The 14,319-nt window shown below is 38.1% G+C and overlaps 1 protein-coding gene across 1 annotated transcript; it reads right to left on the reverse strand.

Moving 5' to 3' along the window:
* Positions 1 to 3,364: 3,364 nt before the first annotated feature.
* r3hdm4 (R3H domain containing 4) lies at positions 3,365 to 12,045 on the reverse strand. Its single transcript, XM_046856950.1, has 8 exons — positions 11,906 to 12,045; positions 8,520 to 8,674; positions 8,179 to 8,297; positions 8,019 to 8,100; positions 7,650 to 7,735; positions 7,470 to 7,555; positions 7,284 to 7,339; positions 3,365 to 5,303 (listed from the first exon to the last, which is right to left on the reverse strand). The coding sequence occupies exons 1-8, from the start codon at positions 11,950 to 11,952 to the stop codon at positions 5,200 to 5,202; spliced, it is 735 nt and encodes a 244-aa protein (XP_046712906.1). The 5' UTR covers positions 11,953 to 12,045; the 3' UTR covers positions 3,365 to 5,199.
* Positions 12,046 to 14,319: the final 2,274 nt, after the last annotated feature.

The following is a 14,319-nucleotide window of genomic DNA, read 5'->3' on the forward strand; positions in this document are numbered from 1 at the left end:
TCAGTGGCATAGCAAAAAAAGGACGGCGAGTACAGAATTGCTGAAACCGGGTGCAAAACAGTTCTCTTTTCTGCACCGGAGCTTTTCCTAAGTGCATGTCAAGGATTCTTCAGGGACTGAAAGGTGCCATTTGTCAAATGGATGACTTGCTCGTCTGGGGGTCTTTACAGAGCGAACATGATGAGAGGCTACAAAGGGTGCTCTCAGGGCTTTAGGAAGCAGGAGTTACACTCAAGGAGAAATGTGAGTTTTCCAAGACAAAAATAAAGTTCCTTGGACAGATCGTTGAGGCAGACCTAGATAAGCAATGAGACAACCACGTAATGTCAATGAAGTAAGGCGTTTTTTTGGGAATTGTCAACCACCTTGGTAAATTCTTACCACAAGAGACTTACTAAGAAAGTCCAATATGTGAGTGTGGGGGTCACATTAGCAAGAGGCATCAAAGAGGAACTGACAACACCCCCAGGTTTGGCACTGTATGATCCAGATAAAAAAAACAGTTGTTTCTGCAGATGTCTTTTCAAGACTGAATGAACTTCATGCTGTTCTACTCCAGGAGCAAGCAGACAACATATGTAAACCTGTGGTTTATGCTTCGAAGGCTCTCAGTAACACAGAGCAGTAATATTCACCGATAGGGAAGGAGGCATTGGCTTCCACATGGGCTTGTAATAGGTTTGCAAAGTTTCTCATTGGAAAAAGCTTCCAAATTGAAACTTATCCTAAACCTCTGGTTCCTCTGCTCGGCTCCAAGAAGTTGGACGAACTCTCTCCATGCACTCAGCACCTTTGTATGCGTCTTCTGAGGTTTTCATACACCATATCACTTGGCGCAAAAACATTGCAACAGCAGATGTGTTGTCTAGAGCTCTCATAAACAGTACAGCAGAAGGGCTTTCCGAAAAGGGATATCGACCTGTATGCGGACTTTGTCGTTGCAAGCCTTCCAGCCATGGAAAGGAGGCTCGAAGAGATCTGGGAGCACCAAGACAAAGATTTTGTACTCCAACAGTAAAAGAAGTTCTGTGTGGAAGGTTGGCCAAATAAGTTCTCTGTTGACAAAACTTTCCACCCTTACATGGCATTCTCAGGGGCCCTTTTTGTGCATAATGGGCTCTTATTGAATGGAATCAGAATTGTCTTCTCAAAATTGCATGAGGGGCATCTTGGCATAACTAAGTGCTGTGAGAGAGCTTAGCAGTCAGTTTGATGGCCAGGTTTTAGCAAAGACCTTACAAAAAAAATTAACTTTAAAGAAACAATGATGCCTAATGAATTTCGACAAGGCCTTGGTCTACAGTGGGAACGGATTTGCTCCAAGACAACAAGCACTACTTGGACTTTGTGGACTCCCAAACTGACCTCAACGACAGCGGAAGCTGTAATTAAGCACTTCAAATCCGCCTTTGTCATGGAATCCCTGAGGTGGTGCGGTCGGACAACGGGTCACAGTTTGCTTCCGAGGGTTTAGAGTCTTTGCACATGACTGGGGTTTTGACTATATGACATCGAGTCATCGCTTCCTGAAGAGGGGATCAAGAACCATAAAGAACCTCCTTAAGAAGTCAGTTGACACCCTACCTTGCGCTTATGGCTTACCGAGCAGCCCCTTTTGACAGTGGTTACAGTCCTGCCGAGCTGATCAAGGGAAGGAAACTCAGAACACGAGTTCCTGTGATTCAGTCCAGTCCAGAAAGTGCAGAGTTGGGAAAGCTGAAAAAGATAAAACTGACGTACAGACAAAAACAGAAAAACATTCGACCGACGACATAAAGCACATGACATGACTTACTTACGTCCAGGTGAACATGGGTCAAAGACACTTCTGAAAAGGGAACTGTTGTGTCTACCGCTGGCTCACCCAGGTCTTACCTTATAGAGACACCCAGAGGTACCTTAAAGAGAAACAGGTTTAATTTCTCACCAACTCCAATAGCTCCTGTGACATCTGACCTTCCAGACTCAACTGAGATACAGGTATCTCTGCGCTTTGAAAGTTCAGCCAGCACGCCAGAAGTTCAGAAGGTATGCCAACTGACCTTGCCATGTACCAGTCAGTATCCTTCCAGATTAGAGTTCCTCCCAAGTATCTGAAAGACTTTGTTTGTAGTTAGAGATGGAAATCACTGAGTGGTCAATGGGGCAGAATAATCCCCACACTCGGTTGAAGGTTTTGGGTAGTCCCTTCTTTTTATTGTTCTTTTGTGGGGGGAACAATAAAGATGTACAGAATTGTTAGTTACACATTTAAATCTTCAATGTCTAATAAGAAAAGTAAAGTATAGTCATTGCTGGTTTATTTGCTCCCCTAAACATTGGGGGGGGGAAGTATAGTAAGAATCTTATTTTGAAAGGGGATGTAGTATTAGGTTCTATTCGGTAAGGTCATAAGCCATATATTATGGGTGGGAACCTATATTGAGTGTGTTACGGTACTGTGAGCTGGAGAAATAAAAGTTGTAAGAAGTCATGGCTGGCTGTTGCTTCGTCCATTTATGAAAGGTTAACGTTGTACCTATTAAACAACAGAACACCCACCCGCTCCTCAGAGTCTGGAAGCACTTTTAACCAGATTCTGCCTCTCACACTGGGGGGCGTCTCAGGCCGGAAGGTTCCCTAGCCTGAGTCTGGCGTCTGTACCAGTGGTGAGCGAGTGTAGGACGGAGCTAGACTCTGCCCTCCACTCGCTCACTGCCGGCACAGCTACTTTTTTACTTTTACTTGAAAATTTCATTGAGGTAATGGTACTTTTACTAGAGTAGAATATTGTATTACTCTTTTCACCCTCTGAAAAATGGTCATTTCAAAAAATCCCTACATTGCTGACTGTATTTATTCAACTGATATATATTTTTTTACAATATAAAAAACGTATTATTAGCCTTACATTAGTGTGCAGCATCTGAAAACCAAGATGTGAATGCATTACTACTTTGTAAAAAATACTAATAAAACAAGCCCCCCCCAAAAAAAATCTATTTGGCACCAATTTCTGATACAATTTCTGGCAAGTCGGCAAAGCTCTGGTACCAGTCTGCTCTATGAATTCTGCACTGTGATAGAACAAATGTTATTTTTTTCTAAAAATAGATTCATAATTAAATATTCTAGAATCTACAATCATGAAAGGAGTAAAGGAAATCAAACACAAAACAAATCCAGTACACACAACTGTTTTTCTTTGGGTGAAAATGACTTTGTAAAAGATACCAATCACTTAAGAAATATATATTGTAAAAACACCATATAACTCAGGGTTTCATTTATAAACATTTTCATTTGTAATAAATCAAGAAAGCTTTTTTCAGCCTGTAAACCAATGACGCTACCATTAATTTAAAGAACACAACATATTCAAGACTGAATTGACTGAATGTTTTATTTGAATGTAAATTCAGACAGTCATTCATGGCTTGCAACCCATCACACAACGGCTATATAAATACGAAAACATCTTAACAGGAGTTTCCACTTGGTCGCACAACCCGAGACTCGCATGTAAGCATCCTGTGGTTTATTGTGAATCTCTACACACGACAGGGTCCAAAAGTCTGAACGCACAATTCACGCAAAATCACTTATATATTAAATAGAGACCCACAAATAGTGCAGAATATTGAATATTACATATTCAAAGTATTTAACATTTATCGCTTTTTTATTTTGTTGTTTTAACTATTGCAACAATTTTAAAAGAAAAAAAAAAAAGAGTTTCAGACTTTTGGACCTATTACAGTATGTAATATATACAATAACAAAAGCAGACAAGTTGTTGATACTCTACAAAAGCCCTAAAAGGTATGATACACCTGGCTTTTGTGAAGAAAAAAAAATAAAAAATTAAAAAAAGTGTTCAATGTGTACACAAATTCACATTCATGAGGTTTGGTGCCTGAGAAAATGAGAAATGTACACATACAATTTGGTTTGCAACACCAACCTCCTGACTGGTCATATCTCTGATGATACTTTTCTCCCAGTGTAAACTACAGCGATCGTTGCTCTAACGTGAGAAAAAAAAGACAACTAATCGCTGACAAACACCCATGCGTGTCTAAGGCATAGTTGGAAGTGCAAGTTGGTTTTGGATTTTGGCAATTTCATGACGTCGACAATAGGTGAAAATAATGTTAACGAGTAACGTACGTCCACTGAGGCCACACGCCTTGGAGGCTTCCTTAATGTGAATATAACATTGATGACCTACACCATGATCAGTATCGTACGACGAATCGTATTCGAATTTCTGCGCTGTAAACTGTTGTGTGAAGTGATGGAGGATTCTTAACTCGCCATCATAATTAAAACAAAGACTGTACAAATCACAACATACGGCACGGTTTTTGTTTAAGGAGAAGTCAATACTATTTCTACTGTACATCATTTCATAAGAAATGTGAGCATAATTAGAAGATAATTATTAAAGCGTTTTAAAATGGCAGTTATCCATTGATATATGGTCTGGACAGTGAGTAAAAAGAAAAAACTGCAAGCACTGCACATATTATTGACCAAATGTTATTATCCATTAAAAAAAATCAGTACGGCCAAAGGATTTCCCAACACATTTCCATGTGTCCGGCCTCAATACATCTGAATCATGAACAATACGTCTGAACAATAATTCCTTGTACAATCTTGAAAAATCTGACACGCAATAATAAGAAGGTACAACTGATACCCGGAAAAATCTTTCCGCTGAGTCACTGTTGCACAAAGAGCTAAATCGAGATGCTATGCCCAATGAGTTTGCTAAAACATTTAAGTTGTTCTAATCATGCGAGATTTACACAAAGTATCATAACCAAACAAAAATCTTTGCACCTAAACTGTGTAACAAACAAATAAAGCTTATGTTGTTAAAAAGTACCAAGAAAATCATTTCATCATCATTGATTTTTTTTATATCAAATTTACTGCTAGCACCTATAAAAAGCCCTATAAGTCCAAACAGTACATCTGCTGGGGCTTTAATGCAAACTTACTGTTTTTGTGCTCTATTGAAGGTCTAGTTGAAGTCTATGGAAAGAAAAAGTAACCAGTACATGAGCTTATTACAGAGCTTACTTTCTGAAAGACACACTTTCTAAAACAAAGCCTTTATTTTGTAGCTGAACTCAGGCGGATTATTTAAAGCTGCTTCTACGGGTCATACTGGCTGGTTTAGGCGGCAGTGCAGGAATACGCTCCTTTCTCTCAGCTCTTCTGACCCAAATATGCCGAGAGCAACGGTGAAGGAGGAAGGAACTCCCCTTGCTTGTTGACAACCTTTGTCTGTCGTGCGCCGTTACAGTCGGTGCCTGTGATATGAGACACGATATGTTAATATTCTGTCCAGTACATCATGCTTCATCAATCGAGAATTTCTGCCTTTTCTACTCAGGGGGAAAAAACTAACAAAAAACAAACCTGATGTTCGAACTCAAGTCAGGATTCACAACTGACAGTTATACATCATTTTTGCAAGTCAATGCAACGGATAACAAATACCGGATTTGGCCAATCTTTGTTGTGTACAGATATGAATAGGAGGCTGACTGATCAGTGCTTTTCCCCCTGAGTGCATAATGAGTGCCATTTATGAACAGCGAAGACCATGTTCCATGACACAAAGTGCAAAACGACCTGAGCCGTAACTGCGTCAGGGTAGCGGTGCTTAAATACAGCAAGAACAGGATTACAAATAACCCCACACCATTTATGAAGTGGAGTGATTAGGAACTGTCAGAGTCAGAGCTCCACCCTCTTAAAAGTGAAGCAGAAAGGAATATACACACAGCGGGTAAAATAAGCATAGATCACGCCACCTTTTTTCTCAGTAAATAGATTTCTGAAGGTGCTATTGACATGAGATTTTTACCAGCTGTTAGTACCAGCCCATGCAATCCACATAGAAAATTAACCAATCAAAAATCAAAAGCTGCTAGAAGGGTCCAGCCAATCACCCGACTTGAATCCTATTTCAAATCTATAGAAAGAATTACAGATCAGAGTACATAAAAGAGGCCACAGAACCTTCAAGATTTCACAACGTTTGTGTGAAAGAATGGGGCAAGAATCTCACTTGAGCAATGCGTGCAAATAGTTTCTCCATACAGGAGGCGTCTTTAAGCCGTCATTACAAACAAAGGGTCTCCTACGAAGTATTAAATACATCTTGTTCAATTTTTCTCCCCCTTGTGTCATTTCACATTATTACACATAACTTCATTCATGGACATGTATGGTTTGGTTTCTTTATATGTGTGGATTTCAGGGGTTGTTACAAACATCTGGTTGAGAAAAAAAAAGTAATGTCAATAGCACCTTTAGAAATATATTCACAGGGAAAAATGACGTGTTCAATGCTTATTTTACCCGCTATATATTAGGCGGTACCTCGGTTTTAAATCACGGTTCGGGTTTAATTTCGGTACGGTTGGAAATGCAAAACATAAAATTGCTTGTCGTTTTTTATTAACGTTTTTTCTTTTTATATCAAATTTACTGCTAGCACCTATAAAAACGCTTTAAGACCAAAAACAGTACATCTGCTGGGGCTTTAATCAGAATTTACTGTGTTTTTGTGCTCTAATGAAGGTCTAGTTGAAGTCTATGGAAAGAACAAGTAACCAGTACATGAGCTTATTACAGAGCTTACTTTCTGAAAGACACACTTTCTAAAACAAAGCCTTTATTTTGTAGATGTGAGAGAGCGGGAATTTAGGCAGATTATTTAAAGCTGCTTTTACGGGTCATTCGTTCACTCCCTCGATATGTGGAATTGTCAGGATTTTCTTATTATAAAGCATTAGCTGCTAGTCACTTCCTGCTTTTGATTCTTTAGCTCTTTCATGCATTCGCAAAACAAATCTGATTTCCGGTACGGAGTGCGTAGCCACAGTGACACTGCGCTAACTCTAGTTTCTTTTTCCATACCGCTGGCATTGTTGTGCATGTTATCTAGTTTAATAATGATTTTTTAAATGCGCTCTAAGTGTGAGGCGGAGACTAAAACTTGCGGTCTGCCACTTAATGCGATCCATTATAGTTTATAACTATGATCCGCAAGTTAAACGGACTGCATTCACATATTAATGTTTTTTTTTCTGGGTCTGAGGCTGATGTTGTTATAAAAACACTATTTGCTAGGAATTTTTCAGGTCTTCTTGAAACAGGTGTTTGACACAAGATCTTTGTGGATAAGACCAGATTCCAGGATTTGAATGGTCCTGAGATAAACGTTTCCTCAGTAGAAAGAAGGTTAATAGGAGGAACACACAAATGTCCGTTTGACTTACTTGCTGAGGCGAGGTCCATGTACTGACAGATGGCGTGAAGCAGCAGTCTCTCAAAACTAGTGAGCATAAATATGTTGAAATAAACAAACCATCAAACTCAACACTGAATTATAATTAAAATTGTTCTAGTCCAACTATCTATTACTCACCACCATCACTAGTAAACCAATTTACAGTAAATCGTACCTGCTGCTAAGTTCTGCAACGTATGTAGATTGTGGATGAGCTTCAAAAAACGTCAGCAGATCACTTTCCAGGATCTCCAGAGTCGTCTTTAATGGGACGTGTTACACAGCGTAAATGAGATGAGCACATGCACAGGATATCTCTGTTTGTCCAACAACTACAGATTACAGGACGTCTCACCTTGGGAACGTGTTTGCGTTTCAGTGTTGCACGCAGCTTCCGATCAATTCTTTGGAAGCATGCCTGAGCGGTGAAGGAGGGATTCACTAAAGAAAAAATAGGAAAAGAAAAAAATCTGCTGACTACCATAAAAATGGTTGAATGAGAATAATATGAGCAAAACAATTATTCAAATATTAATATTTAAATATATATATATATATATATATATATATATATATATATATATATATATATATATATATATATAATTTTATTTCTTTATTCGAAGGCCCAGCAATGGGTTTCTGGCAGTCACGGAAATGAAACATGATCTGGTCTAGCGAAAATCTGAGCTAAATCTGCTTTCATTTTATTTGCTAGAGTTACTCTGTCTTGGTGTTTCCTGCTCCAGCTGGGCCAACACTCTCTCCTGCTCCTCTCCTGAGCGGTTCATGAAGTCACTCCAGTACTGAGAGAGATGGGGAAAGTCTATTTTAAAGAACGCTAGCATGTATTTCTACTGAGGCATTGGAGCAGGTTGTTGTACCTTCATATAGTTTCCATTTGTCCACGCTTCGGTAAAAACCGTCGCTGAGGCCGTCTCGCGCGCTTCCGTCTCATCTTTGGAGCACTCGTCCCGCTCCAGGAGATTGTCCAGGTAGCGAGCTATTTACGTGTGCAAAAAAATTCAGGAAAATGAAAAACTATGTCATAGCTTTATTAAGGCACAGCACATCTCATAGTTCAATCATTTCAGGGCAAATAATCAGAATGTTATTTTTAATGAACTAATTGACTGAGGTATGTAAAACTCAGTACTCAGTAATATTGCTCAACTGCAAACACACTCATGAGATTTAAAAAAAATGATCATTAATTTTAACTTACTATTCTCCTGTCTTCTCAAACTTTTTTTCCCCTTGGCTTTGGGTATAAGGTCAGAATTGCGTATGGCCTGGCTGATGAAGAACTGCTTCCTTTTGGCTGGAGATACCCGTTTAGCAGGAGAGCTAGGCAACGAAGAGCAGCGCTCTTCTATCAGACTAGAGAAAAAAACAAACATCCACAGACAAGGTGCAAGATTATTATTTATGCCTACACTGTTTTATTGCCCATTTTATCAAGTAAAGCTACCACATACATTATATAGACAGACGTTTGTGGACACCTGACAATATGATGTGTTTGTTTTAAACACCACATTCCAAATTTATTCCCCATTTGCTATCATAATAATCTCCACTCTTCTGAGATGATGTTCTACTCGATTTTGGAGTGTGATTGTGGAGATTTGTGCACATATAGCTGCATGGGTGTAATTAAAGTCAGGTAGGATGTAGCATGAGGAGGCCTGGGGTGCAGTCAGCGTTCCAATTCATCCCCAAGCAGCCCAGCCCATGTAAACCATGTCTTAATGTAGCTCGGTTTGTGCACAGGGGTAATGTCATGCTGGAACAAGTTCGGGTCTCCTAGGTTAATTGAATGGAAAATTTGCTGCGATCACATCCAAAGACATTCTCTAAAATTGTGTGCCTCCAACATGTGTTGACAGTTTGGGACAGAACCACATATGGCTGTATGCTTTTGCCTGTAGTATGTCCACCGTAATCAAATGCACAAGATGGTTCTCGCAAAAAATAAAAGCTTTACCAGTAGGTTCATCTACAGTATCTGTGTTTTATATTAACCATTTCTTCTGATTTAGAAAAGTACCATGTTGTCAGGCAACAAAATAAATGGGTACAAACTACAAAGTGTAAAAGCTAGTGGTAATTCAGTCTTCGTCTAACAGCACATATAGTTATCACACTTCGTTTAACCAAGATTTGATTCTCTGAACACTGCATGTTGCTTGGAAAATCGGCGTGCACTTCGCAGTTTGTGAATCTGAGCTGAAGTCGTAAAAAATAAATAAAACGATAAAAAAAAAAAACTTTGCCACAGTAACCTACTATTCTGTTCAGTGGCACCAGAGCTACCATGGTATATTTATAGTGCTGGACCAGGCCTCAGAATAGCCCATGATTTAGCATGTAAGAAAACATGGTTTTCATGAAATCGCTTAAAAAAACAAACAAACAAAAAACAACACATCACTTTTTAAGGATCATGCCATGTATTTTCTTTTCGTTCCGATACCAAGGACTTTCAAGGCCAATATTGTTTAGCGATACTAATAACTATATGAAAACCTTTATGTGAGATTTTAGTCAAACATTATGGAAAATACATAATTATTCGTGTGTGTGTGTGTGTGTGTGTGTGTGTGTGCGGGCAGCATCAGTCAAAAGTTTGGACACACCTCCTTTTTCTTTTTTTTTTTATTATTTTCAACATTGTACATTAATAGTGAAGTCATCCAATATACAATATTCTATACTATACAAGAGCACGCATCCAATTATGTAGAAAACAGAATCGTGCTAAACATCCCAGAATATCTTTAATACTTTTGAAAATATTATTGAGGAGTTCGTAGAGGTGTTAAGTGTTTGTTAGTTGCTTTTCATTCTCCTCAGTCCAACTCATTTCAAACCATCATAACTGGATTTAGATCAGGTGACTGTGGAGGATGCAGCACTCCATCACTCTTATATAGAGAATATATAAAGCTAAATGTAGCTACTTTGAAAAATCTATTGTGTAAAACATATTCATGTGGTGTCATGGATGAAGGTGAAAATGGTATAATCCTCATGTTTAAATAGGATAGTATTATGAAGTGCTATCAAGTAAACCGTTTGCTAACTTTGGGACAGTCGCACTGGATCTGATCTGCCGTGACTCGCGAGCATCAGGTTGCGCAATCGGCTCGAGCACTAAATCTATAAGCATCAAACTATTCAAATATGTTTAGTCAAATTTTGTGGTTTTCAGCGAATGATTATGCATTTGTACACCAAAGCATAGATACATATTTTTTTTTTCAATCAGGCCTGTAAGCATCCTTCATTTTCTTCATTTCATTCTCTTTTTAGATTAGATTAGATTAGATTCAACTTTATTGTCATTGTGCAGGGTACATGTACAGAGCCAGTGAAATGCAGTTTTACAGCATTTGTAACTTATCTGTTTTCAAATTTGATTCACTGCAGTTTAACTACGTTCAAATGCTTATTTTCAATGTTTGCATATTTTAGTTATGCATATATCATTTAACTATTATTACAAACAAGAGTAAATAGTCTAGATGCTTATATCTTCATAAACAAAATACAATACAAATGTTAATTTGAACAAATTTCATATTCAAATGCTGTTGGTTGTTTTATAAATTAAAAAAAAAAAACATCGAGTGAATTTGATTAAAGGAGAAATCCCCCACACATCCCTCAACAAGCAGCCACTCTAAGCATTCAAATGTCTAAATTAAAGATAAGTTAGTGAGTTAAGTAGACTTTTATGCATAAATACCATGAATGAGCTTTTATATAGTTATAATAAGCAAATCAGCTAATTTAAAATAAATTTTTCTTATTTGATTAATATGGGGGAGGGGAATAAACAAACAAAAATACGTCTAAATAATCGGTGAACAAAATAATTGTTAGTTGCAGCCCTTTTATTTATATATATATATATATATATATATATATATATATATATATATATATATATATATATATATAGGCATTGCATGACATTTGTTAAAGAAGCAGTCAACAAAATTTTACTACTGTACCGATTCTCTCGATGCATTAGTATCGATAGTATTAGTTAGTATTAGTATCGAAGATTCAGTATCGATATTTATCGACTCGCCCTTCCCTACTGTACAACACTACAGTAATAAACAAGACGAGGAAACGCCTTGACCTGTTTACTAATGTAGACTATGGCAACTCTACAGGATAATTAGGGCAACTCTAAACATTTTTACAGATCACTATTTTGTTGTTATTATTTATTTTATATATCAATAAATTCTGTGTTATGATGTGTTTCATGATCATTCTGATGTTTCCGTCACAAAGACATTTCTGAAGGACTAGCTTACCTGCTAGCAGCTTTCTGTAATTTATGGCCATTTTCACAGCATACAAACACATAGAGCAGTAAATATGCCTAAATTGTAAAATAAATAGATTTAATAGATTTCTTTCCTATTTATACATAATTCAACTGCAGCTACACAGATACAAATAATATACATGAAACCGCCGTAACCCAGCGACCAGGCTCAATGCTAACCCAGAGCTAGCCCCCTTGTTGTCAATATGAAGATTCAGATATAATAATAATAATAAATAATAATAATAAAACCAGTTACTCACATTATATCGTGTTCTTCATTGCTGGCGTTCCTGTTCAGTACAACCATTTCGAGAAATGCAGTTATTTGTAGTTAAACTTCAGTGAAGTAGACTGAAGCCGCCTCGGTGCCTTTCTAGCTTATGAAAAGCAACAAAACCGGGTTGCCAGATCATAAATAAGGCAGCAAATCACAGACAGCTACACTTGCACCTTACTGTACACTTTATTAGATTAACTAATTAACTAATTAAAAAATAATAATAATAACAGTCACATTTTTGTTTGTTTTTGTTATTATTATTATTATTAATTATTATTATTAGTAGTAGTAGTAGTAGTAGTAGTAGTAGTATATTATTATTATTATTATTATTATTATTATTATTATTATTATTATTATTATTATTATTATACTAAACTATACTATATAGTTATGGAAATTGGGCTACTGTTGGCCAAAGGAGGAAAATGATAGGAAGAAGATGTCTACAGAGACAGCAGGGAAAAAAGAAGTGTAGAAGAGTCGAGGTTAGAGTTGGTACTTTAAATGTTGGTTCTATGACTGGTAAAGGGAGAGAGATAGCTGATATGATGGAGAAGAGAAATGTAGATATGTTGTGTTTTCAGGAGACCAAGTGAAAAGGGAGTAAGGCCAGGAACATTAAAGGTGGGTTTAAACTGTTCTATCATGGCATAGATGGAAAGAGAAATGGTGCAGGGATGATCCTGAAGGAAGAGTTTAGTAAGAGTGTAGTGGAGGTGAAGAAAGTTTCTGATAGAGTGATGAACGTGAAGCTGGAAGTTGAAGGTGTGATGATAAATGTCATCAGTGCTTATGCTCTACAAGTGGGCTGTGAGATGGAGGAGATAGAAAAATTCTGGAGTGAGTTAGATGAAGTGGTAGAAGGTGTACCTAGGGAAGATCAGTTGGTGATTGGGGCAGACTTTAATGGGCATGTAGGTGAAGGGAACAGTGGTAATGAGAAGGTGATGGGTAGGTATGGCTTTAAGGAGAGGAATGTGAAATTGTATGAGGAAGTCAGGTGTGTCAGAGAAGTAAGTGAGGGTGGTGCTGGACATGTATGAGGACAGTGTGACAGCAGTGAAGTGTGCAGTAGGAACGACAGACTGGTTCAAGGTGGAGGTTTGACTGGATCAAGAATCGGGTCTGAGCCCTTTCCTGTTTGCAGTGGTGATGGACAGGTTGACGGTCGAGGTCAGACAGGAGTATCCCTGGACTATGATGTTTGCAGATAATATTGTGATATGTGGTGAGAGTAGGGAGCAGGTTGAGAAGAAGTGGAGGTACACGATAGAGGAAAGGGGAATGAAAGTCAATAGGAGTAAGACAGAGTACATGTGTGTGAATGAGAGGGAGGGCAGTGGAGTGGTGCCTTAGCAGGAAAAAGAGGTGGTGAAGGTAGAGGAATTCAGGTTCCTGGGGTCAACAGTGCAAAGTAATGAGAGTGTGTTTATAGGACTGTGGCGAGAATTGCGATGTTGTATAGTTTAGAGAGTGGCATTGAGTAAAAGACAGGAGATGGAGCTGGAGGTAGTAGAGTTAAAGATTTTGAGATTTTAGAGGGACAGTGCATGTAGGATATTTTGGAGACACAGTGAAGGAGGTGAGATTGAGATGGTTTGGACATATGCAGAGGAGGGACATGGGGTATATCGGTAGGAGAATGCTGAGGATGGAGCCACCAGGAGGAAGGAAAGGCTAAAAAGAAGGTTTATAGATGTGGTGAGGGAAGACATGCAGGGTTGAAAGAGGCAGATGTAGAGGACAGGGGGATATGGAGAAGGATAATCCGCTGTGGCAACCCCTAATGGGACAAGCCGAAGAAGAAGAAGAAGAAGAAGAAGAAGAAGAAGAAACTAAACTAGTTGTTTGACCTCAGGTTACTCATAAGCTAACTAAAATTATTCAAGAACGTTTGTAATTTTCTTCTTTTTTAACAATTGTCTTATTTTCCAACAGGACAGTGACCACAAATACACCTCTAAGTTATGTAAAAGCTATCTGTTCAAGAAGGAGTGTGATGGAGAGCTGCATCAGATGACCTGGCCTCCACAATCTCCCGATCTACAGCCAGTTGATCTAGTTTGGGATAAGTTTGAACAGAGAGTGGAAAAATGAAAAGCAGCCAACAAGCACTCAACACCACTGAGAACTCCTCAAGATTGTTATAAAACTATTTAAGTTGACTACCTCATGAGGCTGACTGTGTTATATCAGTGTGTTGCAGGATCATTCACAAGAGTCTGTCATGAAAACATTTCTCTTTGTTATCAAGGAAAATTTGTGGTTTTCAAATTTTTTACTTGTTCAACATTTTATTTTTTCAAACTGTTACTTCAAGAATTTGTAGGTTTTCTTTCTCCTAAACCTGAGTTAGTGTTACAAAGACTTTGGAACGTTCTGGTTTTGTCA

Source organism: Silurus meridionalis, chromosome 9, assembly GCF_014805685.1.
Source record: "Silurus meridionalis isolate SWU-2019-XX chromosome 9, ASM1480568v1, whole genome shotgun sequence".
Classification (NCBI taxonomy): domain Eukaryota; kingdom Metazoa; phylum Chordata; class Actinopteri; order Siluriformes; family Siluridae; genus Silurus; species Silurus meridionalis.